The 23,490-nt window shown below is 37.4% G+C and overlaps 2 protein-coding genes and 1 non-coding gene across 8 annotated transcripts in view; 1 reads left to right on the top strand and 2 right to left on the bottom strand.

The window, feature by feature from the left end:
- Positions 1-1,377: 1,377 nt before the first annotated feature.
- FCF1 (FCF1 rRNA-processing protein) lies at positions 1,378-20,402 on the bottom strand. Its single transcript, XM_061182729.1, has 8 exons — positions 20,358-20,402; positions 19,989-20,056; positions 18,715-18,786; positions 17,969-18,117; positions 5,784-5,856; positions 3,841-3,928; positions 2,518-2,612; positions 1,378-1,650 (listed from the first exon to the last, which is right to left on the bottom strand). The coding sequence occupies exons 1-8, from the start codon at positions 20,358-20,360 to the stop codon at positions 1,602-1,604; spliced, it is 597 nt and encodes a 198-aa protein (XP_061038712.1). The 5' UTR covers positions 20,361-20,402; the 3' UTR covers positions 1,378-1,601.
- On the bottom strand, positions 11,061-11,133 carry TRNAD-AUC (transfer RNA aspartic acid (anticodon AUC)). The gene has a single exon. It is a non-coding gene; the product is annotated as a tRNA-Asp (tRNA).
- A 76-nt stretch (positions 20,403-20,478) lies between the features above and the next one.
- The window catches only part of AREL1 (apoptosis resistant E3 ubiquitin protein ligase 1), a 44,591-nt gene continuing 41,579 nt past the window's right edge, over positions 20,479-23,490 (top strand). For all 6 annotated transcript variants that reach the window (XM_061181063.1, XM_061181062.1, XM_061181061.1 and 3 more), the window contains exon 1: positions 20,479-20,698. The gene's annotated coding sequence lies outside the window, so the exon portion shown is untranslated. The remainder of the gene's footprint in view (positions 20,699-23,490) is intronic.

Genomic DNA, 23,490 nt, shown 5'->3' with positions numbered 1-23,490 from the left:
CATCCTTCTATACACTTCCTTGTACACATGTGTGAATTTTTTTTACACATTTATCATGCATTTACATCACACTGATCATGTGATGCAAATGCACTGATCATTTTAAAGGAAATCACCTATATGATACCTGTAAATAACCGAAAAATAGAATTGGGCTCACATGATATCTGCAATTTTTATTTTAATGGATCCTGCCCAACTGCTGTCTGAAATGGTTATACTTACCTGCATTCTTGTCAGCACTACATGACTATCCATTTCCTCATACCCTTGCTATATATATTGGAAAATCTTCTGGTCAGTCACTTGTCTTAATTTTGGGGGAAGTTGTTTTGCAGAGAAATCTAATTTTAATGTATCCACACTTAGCAATCTTTTCTTTTATGGCTTTTACATTCTTCATCTTCTTTTAAGAATTCTACTCAGAGCCTATACACATTTTTCTTGTTTTTTCCCTAATACTTTCATAGCCTAAAAAATATTTAGACTCTGATCCAGTTGAAACATTTTCTCATGAAGGATATGAGGTAGAAATCTAATTATTTTTTTTCAAATGGATAGCCAACTTGTCATTATAATACAATAATCACTAACATTTATTGAACAACACTTACTTGTAACAGGTACTGTTCAATTCAACCCCATCTTATTGGGGTTGTTTTGAGGATTAAACAAAACATTTTAAAAGGGAAGCAAAGAAGGCATCAAATGGCTACGTGGTTTGCCCAATTCATACAGATATTAACTGGTGAAATCAGGATTCTAACCCTAATTGAATGACTCCACAATATTTGGTTTTTAATGTAATTTCCTTTTCATATAGATTTGAAATACCAGCTTTATAACATACCAAATTGCCATAAATATATAGGTCTATTTATGGACCTTCTAGTCTGTTTCAATGATCTATTTGTCCATTCTTAGCTATGTTGTGATCATGTAAAACGTCTAATCTGATCATGTTATCCACCCTAATTAAAGTTTTAATAACTCCCCATTGACCTTAGGATTAAGTCCAAACCCTTTAGTATGTCATATAAAGCCCCCTCCCTCCCACCTCCTACCTCTGGAGTCTCAGATGTGGGTACAGACACCTTCCCTTTCTAGTTCTTTTTAAAGAATAACTCAAACATAACTGCTTCTGGTCTTTCTCCCCTCCCCATCCCAACCAAGTAGAAAGAAATCATTCTTTCCACCTATATGTCTACTCTCTCATACTTTTATCTTAGCATCATTATTTTACCATATTTATTCATCTACATGTTTCTCTTTTCCATCATAAATGAGTATCTTGAGGATAAGACCATATCTTATTAAATACCTAGTATCACCTTAATAAATATTCATTGAGTAAATCAATATAAAATGACCATCAAATTATGTGAGCAATTATCTGATTTATAAAAAGATGCAACAAATTTTAAAATGATACAAAATATAATTTTCAAAACAACATTAAAAAGTGAGTGTATTTAACCATACTCAGCTCATTACAGAGCAAATGGGTGAGTGGAATAATAATTCATGCTATAGCATGTTTAATGAACTGGCAAAAGAGAAAGTTGGTTGAAGGAAGGCAGAGGAAATTTGTCTTTTAAGAATTAGAACCGAGGGGCTCCATAATCATCTGGCATCCGCTCAATGTTGTACCTGATCAGAACAAAAAATTAACACTGGTAAGAAATGTGGGTCCAGAACCCACCTTAAAAACCCATCCTTTACTGATTACATCACTCTCACCTCCTGTTGTGAATCCTTTTTGTCAGTGGGAACTAAATTTTAAAGGCCTATTATAATGAATGATTTACAGCAAAATGCTGACTATATTATCTTTATTCTTCAAAGTGAGAAAGTTAAGTTGGGGAGCCAGGCACTGAGTCCAGGTAAGTCCAAGGCCCTCACCCATATTCTTCCCATTCTGTTGTGTTCGTCCCAGGATAAAAGCTGGCCAATAATATCTGAGGACTGACATAGGAATATCCAAGAAGGATAAAAAGCAGCTTTTGTTTGTTTGTTTGTTTTGGCTTAAAACAGTGGTCATTTATTATTTAGTACAATTGTGAGGGCTGATTAGGCAGTTTTGTTGCTGGCCTCCCTGGACTCACTCACAGACCTGCCAACAGCTGGGGGCCCAGCTGGCACTGGGTGTCCACAGCTTTTGTTTTTTTAATAAATTTTTAGTTTCCCAGATGAGGTGCTAATTACATGCACTAGGTTTCAAAAAAATATTTCTAGCCAAAAAGATTAGCTTGATTTAAATTACTGCTTTGTATTTAAGGCCACACATCTCCCTATTTCTTCTAGTGATCTTATTGTAACAGTGTGAATGTCTGCCTCATTCCTAAATCCTAGCTCTATCTTTTGCCTTTGTTCTTGTTACTTTGCCTCATTTCTTCAAATAGAACTATGTAAACATTTGATACATCAATCTCTTTCAAATCCTTCTATAACTTGACCTCATTTTTAATTGATATCAATTATATACTTTTAATCACTTCCCTAAGAGAAAGTTCTCACCTATGGTTAGAAATGTACATGATGGGAACTCCAGGGATCTTCCGGATTCTTCGCTTAAGGTCCCGGTCAACTGTGGCCACAATGTAACACTTGTGCTGGAAGAGACCCACTGGGTGTTCACATAGAGCTCATTCAGTGATACTGGATACAACCACTGGCTAGTCTGAAGAACTATTCATTTTCACAGTAAATAGGAAAGGAAAGGCTAAACCAATTTGTTGAGTAGCTACTATGATCTAGGAGCTCAAATTTATAAGCTGCCTGGGCTGAATGTAGCTCTAAGAATCTTGAGGGGGAGAAGATAGAAAAACTATTTAAAAGCTGCAAATTGTTTTTTGTCTTATAAGTGGAAAGGATTTTCATATCTGGGACAGACAATTCCTTGGTTTTGGGAAAACGCCCTTAGAGACTCTACACAAAGGCAGAGTAAGTGCCTTAGATCCGAGGGCACAACTTTTGCCGTCTGTGGCATCTCTGGGGCTGACCTACTCTGAGGCCTCCTAGCAGTGGAGGTAGGCTGCCTCCTTGGCCCTAAAGCCAGAATAGGAGGATCTCCAGGACAAGTCTGAGTCAAACAGCTCTGAAAGCACTAACATTTAGCTACCAGTTTGGAACTAATTTGTATTGTACTTTACTTCCATCCTACCCAAATCTCTCACTGAGTTTTATAAAGAGTTGCAGATTGGTGTCAGCCATGCTGTGGGAAATTAAGGGAAATGCCAGCCCCACCCATGGGATGAAGTGGCTAAAGGGATGGCAGTGTGGTCACTAGATGAAGATGATTATCCTCAGCAGAGAGAGGCTCTTTAAGGGCAATCAGTAGCAGAAGTTCTTGTAGTGTTTGACAAGGAAGCCAGAACACAAGAATCAAAAACCTACTTATTCTAGGGTATGTGTGAAACAGCATCCTGGGAGACTTAGATGTAACAAAATTTCTACACAGGGAGTAAATGGAACCTTACTTTAGATTCACAGGGAGGTGGAATCTGATATATTATTATGTCTATACTCACTCACTTAAACCATCTTATAGAGAAGATTTGTGGAATAAAGAATCAGTAAATGCTCCAAATTACACACCCAATAAATGCAAGTGCTAAGATTTGAAATCCTCCCTAAGCCAGTGATCTTTCCATTATGGTTATAGTATACACTTCCAATCCATTTTCTCAAGTAAATTAGGACACCTACACTTCCCATGAAGGGATTCTATATAATATTTTTTATCATTTATATTCCTAGATACTTTACATGAACATTCAGGAAATAACAGTTTATCTTTCTTTTTAATAGCACAAAGTACATATTAAAAAATGATGATACCTGAGTTACTCTTTGCACTAAGCAGTCATCTGCATAGGTTCCTTTGTGTGTGCATGGTAATCGTTCAAATCTTGGATCCTTGGCAATCCTATATGGTTGTAAAAGTGGATTAATGAAAACAGTCAAGCAATTGAATAACTTCATGACTCTCAATCAGTGAAATAAGAGTAATGTGATCTGTCTGGAGATTTTTAAGACACCCCTCTCCACCTGAAGCTTATCTTCTAATTGAAAGACAATTTAGAGAGAAGGGAATTAAAGCTTACTGACTGACAGCTGCTGTGCCTTACATCATGTACATGTCACAAAACTGAATTATTATATTTCCATTTTACAGATAAAGAAGCAGATTCAGAGAGCTTGATTAATTTGTTCAAAGCTACACAGCTGGGAAAAGGCAGGATTCAAAACCAAATCAATTTTAACCTAACCATTTTACTTTTAGAAAGTTGTCTTACACACACGTACAAGAATATAGGCACAAGGATGTCACTACTACACAGTTTATAAGAGTGGAAAACTGGAGATAATCTGATTATCCATCAGCAAGGTAAAAGTTAAATACATTTTGGTACCCCTATCCTATTTAAAAAAATGAGGTAGAGTTGTATGTACCAATGTGGAAGGACATATAATAAATTGTTAAATAAACAAAGCAGACCATATATATGTGTGTGTGTATATACACACACACACACATACACACACACATATGTAACATAAAAAGAAATCATATTCATTAATGTCTTCACTGGTCTCAACAGAAAGGTCTTTAGTATTGGGAATGTGATAAGCTTATGATTTTCCAAAACTCTGGTTTTTCACTTGAAAGCTCAATTTTTATCATTGGTAACTAACAGAGTAAGTTGTTTTCCTTGAAGTGACAGGTTCATTGCATTAATCTTTGAGAAAATACCTGCTAAATACCAAAGTCTGAAAAATCAGTGTTTGCCAGTTGTTCTTCACATAAAAATGATATTTCATGAAAAAGAAGCTGGTTCAGCTCACAACTCAAGCACACAAATGCTTTTCATAGAGACAACGTTCATCCTTTGGTATGTTTTTCTTCTTCTTCCAGTTTTATTGAGATACAATTGACATACAGTACTGTGTAAGTTTAAGGTATACAGCATAATGATTTAACTTACATACATCATGAAATGATTACCACAGAAAGGTTACTGAGCATCCATCAGTAGAAATGCTTTATGTGTACTTCACATGTCACCACACAGAATACTGATGTGTACTGCAGGGTTGAGATTTAACAAAGTTAATGAATTTTGTTGCTCTATTAAGCATATTCTTAAGTGACTGGAATTTTTTTTCAACTGCCAGTGGGTGGTAGTGAAGAATACAAAACCTACTAGCATTATTTGGGCCCACTGCCTTGATTTGTACTAAGGCACTGACTGGCATTTTTTGCATTCAGTGCAAATGTCAGCAGAGTGACAAAGGCAACATCTTGGTATTATTATGAAAACAGTTTTGCAAACTCCCTGCAATGGTCTCTAGGACTCCTGGGGTGGGGGAGGGTTCCATGAACCACACTTTGGGAACCACTGCTGTAAACTCAAGGGCACTTTCTAGAATAAACTCAAAACTTCTTTAGGTAAACTCAAAATGCTTTACGTGTGAGATTCTGAAGAAGATAACTAGATAACAAACTAACAGAAAAACACTTTCTAATTGAAAATCTAGAGGAACTTAAATGGAGGCCCATGAGAGCAATATGACTAAGTAACTTAGTTCAAGAAGCTTCAGCTTGAAAACCTCTAACCTTCCAATGTTTGCTTCCTTAATTATAAATAGTTAACTAGTTTTGTATGATTTTTATTTAAACTAACCAGACAAGAAATCTTTGGATAGCAAACAGTTGAAGGAGGGTCAAAACAATCTTCATTACACCAATCTAGAACAAATCTGGACCAGGTCCTTCCTACCTTAGAGCCACTCGATACTTCTGCCCCAATTTCTCAATTTCAGCCATTACGCAGTCAGTTATACAAGGGATACCTGTTAGGAAAAAAAAATTAGTAACAGAACTTGTAAAGGAACTGATTTAACTCTCTCTGAATTATATCCTGTTGAGAGTATGTACGTATGTATGTATGCATGTATGCATGTATGTATGTATATGTATTTACTGTCTGCCGTGCCACACGGTTTGAGGGATCTTAGTTCCCTGACCAGGGATCAAACCAAGGCCCCCAACAGTGGAAGCGCAGAGTCCTAACCATTGGACCACCAGGGAATTCCCCTGTTAAGAATCTTTGAAATGACAGCAAAATAAGCACAGTACAGTGAACAATAAGAACTAGAGAAGAATAAAATCCCTATCTATAAAGAAACTAGGGAACTGGTCCAACCTCACATCACAGATTCCATAAAGTATCTGTCATAAACATAACTGGGGAAAAAAATTGAGCTGGATCCCTGTCATTGTTTATATATTAAAATAAATTCTAGATGGAAAAAAATTGAAATGTGAATCAAAATATTTAAATGTGAACCAAAAGAAACCATGAAATTAACCAGAGAATATAAATTTGATCACATAAAAATATAAAACTTCTGTTTGACAACTATCAAACAAAAAGTCATACTAAAGTAAAATAAAAATAAACTGGGAAAAATATTTCTACATATTTGTCAAAGGGTAAATTTTCTTAATGTACAAAGAGCTTTATAATAATAGCTTGGAAGCACTGAAATTGAAGCTGTGATTAAAAATCTTCCAACAAATAAAAGCCCAGGACCAGATGGCTTCACAGGCGAATTCTCTCAAACATTTAGAAAAGAGCTAACACTTATCCTTCTCAAACTCTTCCAAAATATAGCAGAGGGAGGAACACTCCCAAACTCATTCTACGAGGCCACCATCACCCTGACACCAAAACCAGACAAAGATGTCACAAAAAAAGAAAACTACAGGCAAGTATCACTGATGAACATAGATGCAAAAATCCTCAACAAGATACTAGCAAACAGATTCCAACAGCACATTAAAAGGATCATACACTATGATCAAGTGGGGTTTATCCCAGGAATGCAAGGACTCTTCAATATATGTAAATCAATCAATGTGCTATACCATATTAACAAACTGAAGAATAAAAACCATATGATAAGCTCATTAGATGCAGAAAAAGCTTTCAACAAATTCAACACCCATTTATGATAAAAACTCTCCAGGAAGTAGGCATAGAGGGAACCTACCTCAACATAATAAAGGCCATATTATGACAAACCCACAGCCAACATCGTTCTCAATGGTGAAAAACTGAAACCATTTCCTCTAAGATCAGGAACAAGACAAGGTTGCCCACTCTCACCACTATTATTCAACATAGTTTTGGAAGTTTTAGCCCCAGCAATCAGAGAAGAAAAAGAAATAAAAGGAATCCAAATTGTAAAAGAAGAAGTAAAACTGTCATTGTTTGCAGATGACATGATACTATACATAGAGAATCCTAAAGATGCTACCAGAAAACTACTAGAGCTAATCAATGAATTTGGTGAAGTAGCAGGATACAAAATTAATGCACAGAAATCTCTTGCATTCCTATACACTAATGATGAAAAATCTGAAACAGAAATTAAGGGAAACACTCCCATTTACTATTGCAACAAAAAGAATAAAATACCTAGGAATAAACCTAAGGAGACAAAAGACCTGTATGCAGAAAACTATAAGACACTGATGAAAGAAATTAAAGACAACACAAACAGATGGAGAGATACACCATGTTCTTGGATTGGAAGAATCAACATTGTGAAAATGACTCTACTACCCAAAGTAATCTACAGATTCAATGCAATCCCTATCAAACTACCAATGGCATTTTTCATAGAACTAGAACAAAAAATTTCACAATTTGTATGGAAACACAAAAGACCCTGAGTAGCCAAAGCAATCTTGAGAAAGAAAAATGGAGCTGGAGGAATCAGGCTCCCTGACTTCAGGCTATACTACAAAGCTACAGTAATCAAGACAGTATGGTACCGGCACAGAAACAGAAATATAGATCAATGGAACAGGATAGAAAGCCCAGAGATAAACCCATGCACATATGGTCATCTTATCTTTGATAAAGGAGGCAAGAATATACAATGGGGAAAAGACAGCCTCTTCAATAAGTGGTGCTGGGAAAACTGGACAGCTACATGTAAAAGAATGAAATTAGAACACTTCCTAACACCATACACAAAAATAAACTCCAGATGGATTAAAGACCTAAATGTAAGATCAGACACTATAAAACTCTTAGAGGAAAACATAGGAAGCACACTTTGACATAAATCACAGCAAGATCCTTTTTGACCCACCTCCTAGAGAAATGGAAATAAAAGCAAAAATAAACAAATGGGACCTAATGAAACTTAAAAGCTTTTGCACAGCAAAGGAAAGCATAAACAAGACCAAAAGACAACCCTCAGAATGGGAGAAAATATTTGCAAATGAAACAACTGACAAAGGATTAATCTCCAAAATATACAAGCAGCTCACGCAGCTCAATATCAAAAAAACAAACAACCCAATCCAAAAATGGGCAGAAGACCTAAATAGACATTTCTCCAAAGAAGATATAGATTGCCAACAAACACATGAAAGGATGCTCAACATCACTAATCACTAGAGAAATGCAAATCAAAACTACAATGCGGTATCACCTCACACTAGTCAGAATGGTCATCATCAAAAAATCTAGAAACAATAAATGCTGCAGAGGGTGTGGAGAAAAGGGAACCCTCTTGCACTGTTGGTGGGAATGTAAATGGATACAGCCACTATGGAGAAAAGTATGGAGGTTCCTTAAAAAACTAAAAATAGAACTACCATATGACCCAGCAATCCCACTACTGGGCATATACCCTGAAAAAACTATAATTCAAAAAGAGTCATGTGCCATAATGTTCATTGCAGCACTATTTACAATAGCCAGGACATGGAAGCAACCTAAGTATCCATCAACAGATGAATGGATAAAGAAGATGTGGCACATATATACAATGGAATATTAATCAGCCATAAGAAGAAATGAAATTGAGTTATTCGTAGTGAGGTGGATGGACCTCGAGTCTGTCATACAGAGTGAAGTAAGTCAGAAAGAGAAAAACAAATACCGTATGCTAACACATATATATGGAATCTAAAAAAAATAAAATAAAATGGTTCTGATGAACCTGGGGCAGGACAGGAATAAAGACGCAGATGTAGAGAACAGACTTGAGGACACAGGGAGGGGGAAGGGTAAGCTGGGACGAAGTGGGAGAGTAGCATGGACATCCATACACTACCAAATGTAAAACAGATAGCTAATGGGAAGCAGCTGCATAGCACAGGGAAATCAGCTCGGTGCTTTGTGACCACCTAGAGGGGTGGGATAAGGAGGGTGGGAGGTAGATGTAAGAGGGAGGAGATATGGGGATGTATGTATATGTATAGCTGATTCACCTTGTTATACAGCAGAAACTATCACAACATTTTAAAGCAATTACATTCCAATAAAGATGTTAAAAAAAATAATAGCTTGGAATTATGTGTTATTTGCCAGACACTGTGCTAAGCACAAGGATTATCTCATTTAATCTTAAGAACAATTCCTATCAGGTAGCATTGTTATTATTATTCCCATTTTATAGATGAGGAACCTGAAGTACAATGAAGTAACTAGACAGCAAAAGGTGAAGCCAAGGTTTGAACTGAGACTGTCAGGATTCAGAGTGGGTTCTTAACCACCAGGCTACATTTCAGTTCATAGAAGAAGACATACAAATGGCCAATCAACAGAAAAATGCTCAATTTCACTCCTAGTTAAAGAGATATAAATTGAGACAAGATTACACTTTCTACCTATTAGGATGGCAAAAATTAAACAGATGAAAACACCCAATATTTGAAGAAATAGGTATCCTCACATTGTAAGTAGGTGTATAAATTTGTATAACTATTTGAGGGCAATTTTGCAATACCTATTAAAATTAAAAAATATGTACTCCCTTGATATTGCAATACGGCTTCTAGAAAATGTATTCAAAAGAAATATTTGAGAGACACATTCACAAAGATATTCACTACAGCTTTGTTTATAATAGGGTAAAAACTGGAAATAATCCAAATGTCTAGTCCTTAAAAACGACGTATTTAGGGCTTCCCTGGTGGCGCAGTGGTTGAGAATCTGCCTGCTAATGCAGGGGACACGGGTTCAAGCCCTGGTCTGGGAAGATCCCACATGCCGCGGAGCGGCTGGGCCCGTGAGCCACAATTACTGAGCCTGCGCGTCTGGAGCCTGTGCTCCGCAACAAGAGAGGCCGCGATAGTGAGAGGCCCGCGCACCGCGATGAAGAGTGGCCCCCGCTTGCCACAACTGGAGAAAGCCCTTGCACAGAAACAAAGACCCAACACAGCAATAAATAAATAAATAAATAAAAATTTAAAACAAACAAACAAAAAACCCCGACATATTTAAACAATAGAATACTTGTAGTGGGGTGGGGGAGGAATGGACTGGGAGTTTGGGGTTAGTAGATGCAAACTATTACATAGGGAATGGATAAACAACAAGGTCCTTCCCTGTAGAGCACAGGGAACTATATTCAATATCCTGGGATAAACCATAATGGAAAAGAATATAAAAAAGAATGTATATATGTGTATAACTGAGTCACTTTGCTGTACAGCAGAAATCAACACGACATTGTAAATCAACTATACTTCAACAAAAAAAATAAAGAATATTATAACTTAAAAAAAGAATAAGGCCCATCTATATATATTGGCACAGAAAAATGTTCAAGATGTATTTGTTCAACGTAAAAAGCAAGGAGAAAAAGATAACTAAGATGTGATCTATCCATACAATGCCATACAATGGAATATTATTTGGTAGCAAAAAGAAACGATATACTGATACATGCTTTAACATGAATGACCCTTGAGAACATTACACTAAAATGAAAGAGGACCAAAAATATGTGACCCCATTTTAACAAAATGTCCAAAATAGGCAAATCTAGATATAGAGAAAGCAAATTAATTGTTGCCTATGTGGGGCACGGTGGGGCGGGGGGTTGGGGGGAATAGGAAGGGTTGGGGGATGATGGCTAAGGAGCTCAGTTTCTTTTCACGTAATGAAAATGTTCTAAAATTGACTATGAATACACTAAAAGCCACTGAATCATATATTTTATTTATTTATTTTTTTGTGGGATTTTAGTTCCCCGACCAGGGATTGAACCTGGGCCCTCGGCAGTGATAGCGCAGAGTCCTAACCATTGGACCACCAGGGAATTCCCTGACTCATATATCTTTACCCCACAGAAACTGTATATGAATTTTTAAAAGCTGCCCCTTTCTGAGGAAAGGCATTATAGGGAACTTTCATTTTCTTTATGCTAGATTTTCTTTTTACAAATACATTAACACTCTTGAAAGCAAACAAAGTTAAGAAATCTTAAACTAAAATACAATGCCCAGAAGAAAAAGCAGTTGTAAAATGGAGGAAAGAAGAAGTCAGGAAGAGCAGACAGTCATGGAATCAGAGGGCAATACACGCCTTAAAAGGATCAATTTCAGAGCCATGTAGCACTGAAGCAAGGGCCTGCATTGGGAGCAGGGAAGCAGGCTCAGGAAGATCACTACAAAGAACACAGGAAGATCACTACAAAGAGGACTCATGGGCAGAAAAGAAAGCTCATGGGTAGCTAACCATCCTCCTTTGTTGGAATATCAAATGCAAGGGATCAGGAGCTATGAAAAGGTCAAAGGGGCATCTCCAAGGCAAGAGGAAGATAAAGGCCTTCTTTTATGAATAAAGGCAAGTGAAGAAAAATTAAATAAGCAGAGCTTAAAACAGTTAAGGAATCTCCTACGTAACTGAATTTGTACTGTAGTAGAATGTTTCTTCAGACTTTGCTTTGAGGTATTATGTTACACAGAAAGTGGTATTTTCCTTAATAAGCTTGTTTTTGGAAAAGGCACCATGAGAACATTCAGCTGTATGCATTATAGCTATACTCTATGGTATCCATATCTGCAGAAAAACCTAACTATAGGACTAAAGCTATCCTAAACAATCATCTTTTTTTCTTTTTTTTTCTGGCCACACTACGCGCTTGTGGGATCTTGGTTCCCTGACCAGGGACTGAACCTGCGCCCTCAGCAGTAGAGTGAAAGTGCTGAGTCCTAACCATTGGACTGCCAGGGAATTCCCCTAAACAATAACCATTTAGATAATAGTGGCAGAGCTATAGCGTCAGGGAAGCAATTCACCTCCAAGGGGCCATGCTTGAATCCTCCATCTATTTCATTTATAAATAGGTCACAGCATTCCTGGAGAAGCAGGAACGCCATGGGAATACAAGAAGTCTACCAAGATTAGTGTCTTCCCTCAAACAGGCCACCCTAGTCCACTTTTACAGGCATGGTAGTGCTCCAACTTCAGACTACTCTTTATTATTTCTAGGAGACTTTAAAAAAAATTAAAGTATTACATGCACATAGCTTAAAAAAAATACGAAAAGGACTATATGAAAAAATAACCATCCCCTGATCTTTTCCCACCCCACCAATTCTGATCCTTAGAGATGACTATTTTAATTCATTGGCTGTTTTTCTCACTTGGTGGTTACCTTTATAACTTGATTAATAATAAACTTATGCAGTTACTTTTTTTTTTAGGAAGATAATCAAAGATATTTATTGCAACATTGGTTATGTTAATGTATATTTTTTAGATTTTTTTCATCTTAGTGCATCCAAGTTTTGAAATGCTTGAAGCTGTACAAAGGTCTTCGTAGCATGTATTAACATGCAAAGGTGTTCATGATACATTACTCAGTGAAAAAAAAACAGGTGGCCAAAAAGCATGCATAGTATAATTCCAATTATGTTTAAAAGTAAATCTACATTTTTATTAATTGTAAAAGGTTGGAAGGTAATACCCAAACTATTAACAGTGATTATTTCTGGGAAGTAAAATTACGGCCTGATGGGGGGAGAACTTTTGCCTATTCTTTTTACGTTCTGTATTGCTTAATTTTTTGTTTTTCTGTTTTTTAAATATGTATTTATTTATTTATTTATCTAGTTGCACTGTCTTAGCTGCAACAGGCGGGCTCCTTAGTTGCAGCTCGCTGGCTCCTTAGTTGTGTCACGTGGGCTTCTTAGTTGCTGCAGGCAGGCTCCTTAGTTGCGGCACGTGGGATCCTTAGTTGTAGCATGCGAACTCTTAGTTGCAGCACGCATGTGGGATCTAGTTCCCTGACCAGGGATCAAACCCAGGCCCCCTGCATTGTGAGCACGGGGTCTTAACCACTGTGCCACCAGGGAAGTCCCTGTATTGTTTAGTTTTAATGTACATGTTACTATTATAATTTACATAATTTAAACACATGTTAAATCATTTTTGACTCACCACTTTCTGTAAAACAAAGTCTAAACTCCTTAGCTTTTTACTTAAAGCACTCAACAATTTGTCTCCAAACCACTTTTGCCAATCTTTAAGAAATGTTTGAGGATAGAATTGAGTTTCACCTTCACTCTCCTACTTATACTCACTTGAGCCCAACTATTCTCACCAAATTTGCTCTCCTGTTTTCAACCTTTGGGACTGTCCTCTCCTTTGCTTGGAATGCTCTCCCTCCTTCTCTCTATTCACTAAAATCCAACCAAGCTATGAAGCTCAGATCAAGTAGCACTCACCCTCTCTTGAATTCCTATATTATATAATATAATATCTGATACTCAAGAAGTGATCATTATCGAATGAAGAGATGAATCTTCAAGTTTCTGTTTAGTTTTCTCATTTGTAAAATGGGGACATACTACTCATCATATTAGGTTATTGTGAGGATTATGATAATTATGAAAAGCACTTAACACAACACCAGAACATAGTAATTCATAGTTCAAAACAGCTGGCATTATGATTATCTTTTTTTCATCTATTGACATCTCCTCTCTCCATCTAGATGGTCAAATCCTGGATGACAGAAACAGCACACCATATATTCTAGCATCCTTCTTTAAACTCTGTGTAGTAGAGCCACTTCATATTTATTGTTAATGGTGACAATGAAGATTATGAAAGAAATATACCACTAACTTTCAAAGAAATAACAAATCACTTAGTTTGGAAAATACTATGACTTCATGGTACCAAGAATAACATATTAACATGGAATTATAATAGTAAAACATTACTGAGATGAAATATACAAATAAAACAACATGTTCTTTCTTCAGTGAAATCACAGAAAATAGGATAGGTCATTCCTAGAATTCTATTTTCAAAAACGTAGTCAATACTTACTAGATGCCAGACAATAGTAGGGAATTATTTACGGAAAACACCAGACGAATTTGGTTTAATATCTTGTTGGCAGATAACACATCATGCTTCTACAGAAGCTCCATGTGTTCTAGAATTTTGATGTAATAGGATTTTACATACTGTCATAAAACTAGAATGCTCTACTGCAAAGACATAGCAGGAGTGACCAAGTCTTGTTATGTTTAGTTCCTCACATTGTTCCCATTCCAAAATCACTGCTACATTACAGCCTTCAAATTTCAGTCAATTTACTGGCAGCTTGATTGGATCAGTTTCTGTTCCCACTTAATCCCACCTGACTGATACGATCTGGGTGGCATGGCACAGTGCCATTGAAACAACTGGAGTCACCTGATACAGTACATTACCCAAGAACAATAAAGTCAGATTGTTATTTTATCTTTGGAGGCCTAAAAATTATTTTTCTGAGCATGGCTTCTTGTTTGGTTTGTGTGTCTGCTCAGTACTTTATAGTTAAACCGACTTTGTCCCTCATCAGTGTGTAACTCTGTGTCCAGTAATTCAATAAGTCAAAGTGTGAATCATTTAAATAAGATATATAGATGCCTTAAATATTTTATTTAAACTTAAAACTTGGGGGGAGGGATAAATTGGGAGATTGGGATTGACATATACACTCTACTGTGCATAAAATAGATAACTAATAAGGACCTACCGTGTAGCTCAGGGAACTCAATACTCCATAATGGCCTATATGGGAAAAGAATCTAAATAAGAGTGGATATATGTACATGTATAACTGATTCACTCTGCTGTACACCTGAAACCAACACAACACTATAAATCAACCACACCACAACAAAAATTCTAAAAAAACCTTAAAACTTATATGTGTAACTAGTTCAGCATCTTTTTTTGAAGTATAATTGCTCTACAGTGGTGTGCTAGTTTCTGATTTATAACAAAGTGAATTAGCTATACATATACACATATCCCCATATATCCTCCCTCTTGCGTCTCCCTCCCACCCTCCTTATCCCACCCCTCTAGGTGGACACAAAGCACCGAGCTGATCTCCCTGTGCTATACGGCTGCTTCCCACTAGCTATCTATTTTACATTTGGCAGTGTACATATGCCCATGCCACTCTCTCACTTCGTCCCAGTTTACCCTTCCCCCTACCCGTGTCCTCAAGTCCATTCTCTACATCTGCGTCTTTATTCCTGTCCTGCCCCTAGGTTCTTCAGACCATTTTATTTTTTTTAGATTCCATATATATGTGTTAGCCTATGGTATTTGTTTTTCTCTTTCTTACTTCACTCTGTATGACAGACTCTAGGTCCATCCACCTCACTACCAATAACTCAATTTCATTTCTTCTTATGGCTGATTAATATTCCATTGTATATATGTGCCACATCTTCTTTATCCATTCATCTGTTGATGGACACTTAGGTTGCTTCCATGTCCTGGCTATTGTAAATGGAGCTGCAATGAACACTGTGGTACATGACTCTTTTTGAATTACGGTTTTCTCAGGGTATATGCCCAGTAGTGGGATTGCTGGGTCATATGGTAGTTCTATTTTTAGTTTTTTAAGGACTCTCCATACTGTTCTCCATAGTGGCTGTATCCATTTACATTCCCACCAACAGTGCAAGAGGGTTCCCTTTTCTCCACACCCTCTGCAGCATTTATTGTTTCTAGATTTTTTGATGATGGCCATTCTGACTGGTGTGAGGTGATAGCTCATTGTAGTTTTGATTTGCGTTTCTCTAGTGATTAGTAATGTTGAGCATCCTTTCATGTGTTTGTTGGCAATCTGTATATCTTCTTTGGAGAAATGTCTATTTAGGTCTTCTGCCCATTTTTGGATTGGGTTGTTTGTTTTTTTGATATTGAGCTGCACGAGCTGCTTGTATATTTTGGAGATTAATCCTTTGTCGTTGCTTCATTTGCAAATATTTTCTCCCATTCTGAGGGTTGTCTTTTGGTCTTGTTTATGCTTTCCTTTGCTGTGCAAAAGCTTTTAAGTTTCATTAGGTCCCATTTGTTTATTTTTGTTTTTATTTCCATTTCTCTAGGAGGTGGGTCAAAAAGGATCTTGCTGTGATTTATGTCGTAGTGTGTTCTGCCTATGTTTTCCTCTAAGAGTTTTATAGTGTGCAGTTGCTTTTTATATTTATTAATTCTAGGCATTTAAAGAATTTACCTCTCTTACTCATCACACATCCCTTATCCCATCTTCCCAATTTTATTTTTTAAATTTTTTAAATATTTAAATATTCATTTATTTATGGCTGCATTGGGTCTTTGTTGCTGCGCACGTGCTTTCTCTAGTTGTGGCAAGCGGGGGCTACTCTCCGTTGCGGTGCACGGGTTTCTCATTGCGGTGGCTTCTCTTGTTGTGGAGCGCTGGCTCTAGGCGCATAGGCTTCAGTATCTGTGGCACATGGGGTCAGTAGTTGTGGTTTGCAGGCTGTAGAGCGCAGGCTCAGTACTTGTGGCGCACGGGCTTAGTTGCTCTGCGGCATGTGGGATCCTTCCGGACCAGGGTTCAAACCCATGTCCCCTGCATTGGCAGGCGGATTCTCAGCCACTACGCCACCAGGGAAGTCCCCCCCATCTTGCTAATTTTAATAAATCAATAAACAACATTCACATTACTGTCATTCTGTAAATGTTCATTATATAGTATCTTTTAAATATTAAAGACGGAGGTGCACATTTCTTCCTTTGATTCCAATCATTTATTCTTTACAGCCAAGTTAAAGTCTAATTTTCATTTGTACCTTTAACTAGATGACTGGAAAATACATGAATATAAAGCCACCACAAACGCAACAGGTCTCACTATTAGGAAGTTATTTCCTTGTACTTGGCCTAAATTTTTTTTTCCTCCTCATGGTAGGAAGAGAAGATCATTTGAAGGAGGAGACACCCAGACACACAAGGGAAATCTATTAATGGTAAATTGCATACCTACGTGTAAATAAACTACCTCAGATCCTTTGTGGTACAAATAAACATCACACTGAATAAACTTAAGAATAGTTGACCATCATCATTTCTGGTTCTGTGATTGTAAATGGCAAAATGTCTTATTTAGCTTTTCCACATTGGAGTGGAATGGAGGATGTTTCCTACTTAATGTAAATAAATAAATAAATAGTGAGAAGTGAAATAAATTTTCATTTATCCAGAATTTTAAAATCCAAAATCCTAAAACAGAAAATTCCCCACCTATTTTTTTTCTAAATTGATGTCTACAATGATGGTCAAAGCATGCTAAGTGTTTTATGAATTGTGAAAGTTTAATTATTCCCAGTCAAGTTTGCATTATATTTGTTTTTTATAAATGTCTTTTTTTTTTTTTTTTTAACATTTTTTGGCATATTTCTTTTCAGTCCTTTTTTTTAAAAAAGATATTTATTTATTTGGCTGCATTGGGTCTTAGTTACAGCACGTGGGGTCTTCGTTGTGGCCTGTGGGATCTTTAGTTGAGGCATGTGGTATCTTTTAGTTGCAGCATGTGGACTCTTTAGTTGCGGCACGCAGGCTCTTAGTTGCAGCGTGCAGGAACTAGTTTCCTGACAAGGGATCGAACCTAGGCCCCCTGCATTGGGAGGGTGCAGAGTCTTAACCACTGGACCACCAGGGAAGTCCCTGCATTATATTTCAATTCACTGAAAATGGTCATTGCTATGGTGAGCAAATTAAATAGCCAGCAATTCAGTTAAACTAGAACCCCATTCCCCTCTTTTCATGTATTTGGATAAGTATGATTATTCTGTGCAAATGTCACAGAAATGGAAAGGTCTGATACTCACACTTGGCATACAGACAGTCCATCATTGACTGCACTAAATCCAGTTTGGCTTTAATGGAAAAGTTGATAAAGTTGGTATCGACCAGGATGTGGTAAGGTGGGCCCAGCTGTGTGTTATATTGGAAGAATAAGCAGGAAGGGTGTTGGGGGCTGAAGGAAAAAGAAACAAAACACAAAGTAATGTCTACACTGATATTTGGTATTAACAAAAAAAAGAAGTCTCTGCTTGGAACAGTTTGTTCCTTTTTCCTTTCATTGGAAATAAATCCTAATAAATCCTGTGATGATATATCCATCACCAATCTAGAGCAAATAAGAAAAATGTGATGAGGTTTCATAAAGTTAAGTGTATTTATTTAAAAGGAATGAACTTTATCCTGAAAATATGCCCTTACTACTTTTTGGTGACACATTCTCTCTTTTATGAAATGCTGGTATGTTAAAACAATGGCAATTATTTCTTTTGAAAGATTCTTGGCAAAGAAAAAAAAAAGATCCTAGATTTAATCCCCAGTATTTTAGGGAAAATTTTACTGCTCCATGAAGTCCAAAAACCTTCAAACCATTAGAAGTGGTATACACTCATCAATAACACTTTTATTTGCATAGCTTCATTTGTACAGTTGTGCCAGACTGACAAATGACTGAGCAAATCAGTTCAGGGAAAGCCTGAATATCTATGAGGTCTACAGTTTTAGAATCTTTCTTCTAGTTTTAAAGGAAAACTTGAAATTTTTGATTACTCACACTTCTCTTTCCTTGAGTGCACTGGGATCTTTCTTTTCTTTCTTCTTCGGTTTTAATCTATCCTTTTCCTTACTAGGAAAAAAAGTAAATTCAATGTAGGGGAGAAGAAAAAACCATAGCAGTTATAACCTCATGAAAATTAAAAGTTTCTTCTTCTTTTTTTTTTTGTCTACAAAGGAAATTCTACTTTGTGACTTCATTATATTAATATCAGCATACACTTTTTGAGCACGAATAACTGTGGGAAGTAGCCTGGAATTAACACAATTAATCAGTAAAACATAATTAAAATTTAAAACCATTAGCTAATGATCCATAAAAATTGTTAATGGATAAATAAATGTTGGTTAGATTATTATTTCTTTCTTAGTCAGAAGCTCTCCTATCAAGGATCAAAATCCACTTCCAAGAAGTGGGTAAATAGGCTGACATTTATCTTCTAAAGACTGAGATGCTTCAACAGCAGAAGGAAAAGGGTTCCCCTACATGTCTCTTAAAAAGCGCTAAAATGTGACAATATATATACAAAATTTAACTTTAACTAGAAACAGAATATTATTAGTGGGGCAAATTTCCTTAAAATTACATAATAAATACATACTAAAGGCCAAGAATACAATTTAATAACAAATGAAGGCTCTAACGACCACTCACTCCTTTGTTCTGAGGCTCTGAAACACAATGAAGTCTAGTCCTTATTTAATAACTCAGTCCATTGTTCACTGAAGCAGGCAAGCTGTTTAGTTCCTCCTTATAATAGGGAATATCATTCTACTCTCTTCTTCCACAGTCATAAATCTTCTTATAAGATTTATAAAGTGGAGACATCTATGTATTTTCCCATTTCTTCTTTCAAAAATACTTGAGTTGTCAGGTGCTGGTACAGCCATGGTCTCTGACCTCACCGCCTTTCAAAAATTATAACAAACCTTTTTTCCTGGGGAATGTAGCAGTGTAATGGCAAGAACATAGAGATAATCCTACCGACCTCACAGAACTGTTAGGAGGCTTAAATGTGATATGGCAGATACAGTATATAAAAACGGTGGTACAAATTGAACACTTAAGAGATGTTGAATTCCCATCCCATTCACCAGTGTACTTGCTCATCAGCTAAGTGACTGTTATACTTTATTACCCTATACTATATAAATCCAAGACACAATAATATCAAAACTAAACACAAAACAACAACAAAAACTTTTACTACTTATCCCCTCGTGACTTCTACATCTCCGGGCAGTCTATGAACCCAGTTGATTCCAGGCACTCACAGCCTCTGATCTCTGAGACTAAGCATTCTCTTCATGGTCGCATACTTCCGTGTTTTCTTTTGTTTCCCCTTAAAACAAAAATTTTAGAGTTAAAAGAGTTGGAAATACATTGCATCTTCTTGAGTTCCTTTTCTTTTGTCTACACCCCTCTTCCCTCAAATACCCAACTCTTCTTATTCTAGCTGCCTCAACCCAGCGCTCTCCCCACTCGCTAGAGCATAACAGGCACCACTCCAAGCAGTTTAAAAGCTAAGATCAGAATGAAAATAAGCAAGGGGAATGTTGTGGAAATTTGGCCAATGGCTACTCCCTCAATCTCTGTCCCAAACGTGGTCTGACAATGCCCCTTCTCGGACCCTCGTCTCTCACCATGTTCACGCCGCACTGCTGTTTCTTCCGGAATCACCAGCAGCGCGACACTTTTGCGCCAGCCGTATAGCGCTTCCGGCAAAGGATAGCCCGGAAGCGGAAGCCGTTTTGGGAAACGGAAAAGCCCCAAGCCGGTTCCCGTCCCAGGCTGGGTTTTGTACTGGGTTCTCTTGGGGAGGGTCGAGGGACGGTTTTCTGCTGGTGCTGCAGTCGCCTCCCAAGGTAGCAGAGCTGGGACTTCGCCGTGCTGCATCCTCTGCTCGGGTAATGTTTCTCTCTCGCATCTCTGCAGCACGGGGCAGAGCCCAGAGGACCTGCCTGCACTAGAGTTCCAGAGAGAGGTAGGACAAGGGTAGGGGGGACGAAATTCTGGGTTGCCCAGTAGCTCGGGGAAACACATTCTCCTCATCCTTCAGCGCTGGGGCATCAGGTCTTTATCATGCTACTCGGAGGCTCTGGTTCCTACTTGGTTCTCCCAGCCGGCATTGTGCCTGGTGTAGCCAGGTGGACGAGCCTCATGATTCTCCCCCGAGTGATTACCGTGTATTCATCTCGGTGAAGCGAGGGATGGAGCAGCGTTTGAGGGCCTTCTTTAGATTGTCTCTAGAAAATTGAGGCATAAGCTTGTATATGTTACTAGTTACCAAGCCAGGAAAATGTTGGGAAATAATTAACATGTATTGTGAAGGTTTGGTGTGTCATCTCTAATGGAAAAGGTAGAGTTTTTGAGAACAAAAAGGGAAAGATAGCTTCCATTTTTTGAGTACCTCCTAGGTACTCTGGTGGTTCTTAACCTTTCGGAGATCCATGGACTATTCTTTAACAAATGGGTACACATACAACATTTGTCATACAATTATGAGACTCGTGGACTCTGAAGCCCATCCGTGAACCCTCTAGGTGTCTGCGCTTAAAGTTAAGAACCCCGATCTTACATATTGTATTTGGCACTTTAATTATATTACCTTCTTTGACCTTCACAATAACTTCAGTACCCTCTTTTTACATATGGGGAAGCTGAGGCTCAGACTTTGTTCAGGGGTTTGTTTGGGTCTGTTTGATTCCAGAGTCTGTACTTATTGCACAAAGCTGTCCTAGTGTTTGAAATCCAAAAAGGTTATGAGGTTAAAAAAAAAAAACCTGACCATTGCAGCATAAGCCTTACTATGAAATATAGTGTATTAACATGAAATTTGGAGTCTGACTGATGGAATTAAAAATCCCTGTTCTGCCTCTTACTAGTTGTATGTAATTGGGTGATTTTATCTGTGCTTCAGATTCTTTACCTGTAAAATGAATAGTATCTGTCTTACAGGGATGTAATCAAGACTAAATTAGTTGAAGTATGACGTTCCTAGCACGACTAAACCCTATTAAAGTGTTTTCTGTTATTGTTGTGTGTCTTCTGGTATGCCAATTGTGTATTTTAATATAGTTGCTCAATTTGGAACTTGAATGTGTTGATAACCTCAAAAACTTTATTACGTTTTCAGTTCTTGAAAAGCTCAATTGCAGGGTGATTTCTTGTGTTGATTTGAGTAGACAGTTTTCTTCCTACTTCTGCTTTCCCTTTTAGGCATGCATGCATTTAGATAGCTTTGTAGGGCACATATCTGACTTTGTAGGTTCTGAATTTTTGATATGGAAATAATTTTATTATGGAAGCATCTACAGATACTGTATGTGCCTCTTGCTTTACCCCATTTGTGGTTACTAGAAGTTCCTAATCTTTCGGGAACAGCCTTTCTGCCAAGCTGTCATGGTGATATGATAGCCACCACTTTTTCGATGCATTAGAACCTCTTGGTGATTAGGCAATAAGCTTCTTTTTTTTATTTTATTTATTTATTTTTGGCTGTGTTGGGTCTTCGTTGCTGGGCACGGGCTTTCTCTAGTTGCGGTGAGCGGGATTCTCATTGCGGTGGCTTCTCTTGTTGCGGAGCACGGGCTCTAGGCGCGCGGGCTTCAGTAGTTGTGGCACGTGGGCTCAGTAGTTGTGGCTCGCGGGTTCTAGAGCGCAGGCTCAGTAGTTGTGGCGCACAGGCTTCGTTGCTCCGCGGCATGTGGGATCTTCCCGGACCAGGGCTCGAACCCTTGTCCCCTGCATTGGCAGGCGGATTCTTAACCACTGCACCACCAAGGAAGCCCAATAAGCTTCTTAAGTAAACATGATTGGTGTGTTTATTTTGAACATTTGGAGACTGATTAGTGTTATATATAGGTTCAGAGGGAAAATTGCATATAATTAAATAGTCATTTGCATTTAAATTCAGGCATTGACAGAAAAACACTCTCTTGGTAATGTGTACCCTGGATTTTGGAATCGACGAACAATAATACATTAAAAAAAAAAAAAACAAGCAGTTTGTAATATCTATTCTGAGACTTTTCTGATTTCCTTGATTGTTAAAACTTGATAGGGAGCTAAATTAGTGTAGGAACACCATGGGGGATGAGACCATACTTAGAAAAATATGTTTTGTTGCATTGTAATTTTGTTGCAATCTGAGATTCTTATGGTCTAAGATTAAAGTACTCGGATATTCTATAGCATATTTTGATGGTGATGGGAGGGGGAGATGGTGTTGCTTTGTGTTGGGTGGGAGCAGAAAGTAATTGCTTTTGATTACATACTTGTAAGAAAAAGAAATAATTTTAGTCCTTCTCAGCAGTCAAGAGGTTGTTTTGTACTTTTCTGCAGTCTTGAAGAGAAAGAATTGTTCAAGGCAGTCGACCCACAGTTTGAACACATAATTGGGCTTGGACTTCATTCCATTCACTAATTGGTCTAACTTACTAATGTTAAGTTGTTAACAAATTTCTATATAAAATTTTGGATGATGAAAGATTCCAACATCTTGTATTTCAGTGTTAGAAAGTTAGAGGTAGATTCACTTTTGTGGCCATTAAGAGAAAAATAAATTCACAGATATTTTCTTTCTTTTCAAGTTACAGTTTTTACACTTATTTTTATGTCTCATGTGATATGAGTTTTTCTCCCAACAAATGTTAGTTGCTGTTAGTTATTTTTCAGTTAGCTTGACTGCCTCTAAATATGGTAGCATGATATGTGTACAGCATTCCCTACTCCTAAGGTATCGATATTGAATTGGTTCGTAAGGATACCTCAGAA

Source organism: Eubalaena glacialis, chromosome 2 (genome assembly GCF_028564815.1).
Source record: "Eubalaena glacialis isolate mEubGla1 chromosome 2, mEubGla1.1.hap2.+ XY, whole genome shotgun sequence".
Lineage (NCBI taxonomy): Eukaryota > Metazoa > Chordata > Mammalia > Artiodactyla > Balaenidae > Eubalaena > Eubalaena glacialis.
This window is presented reverse-complemented; position numbering and strand designations above follow the sequence as displayed.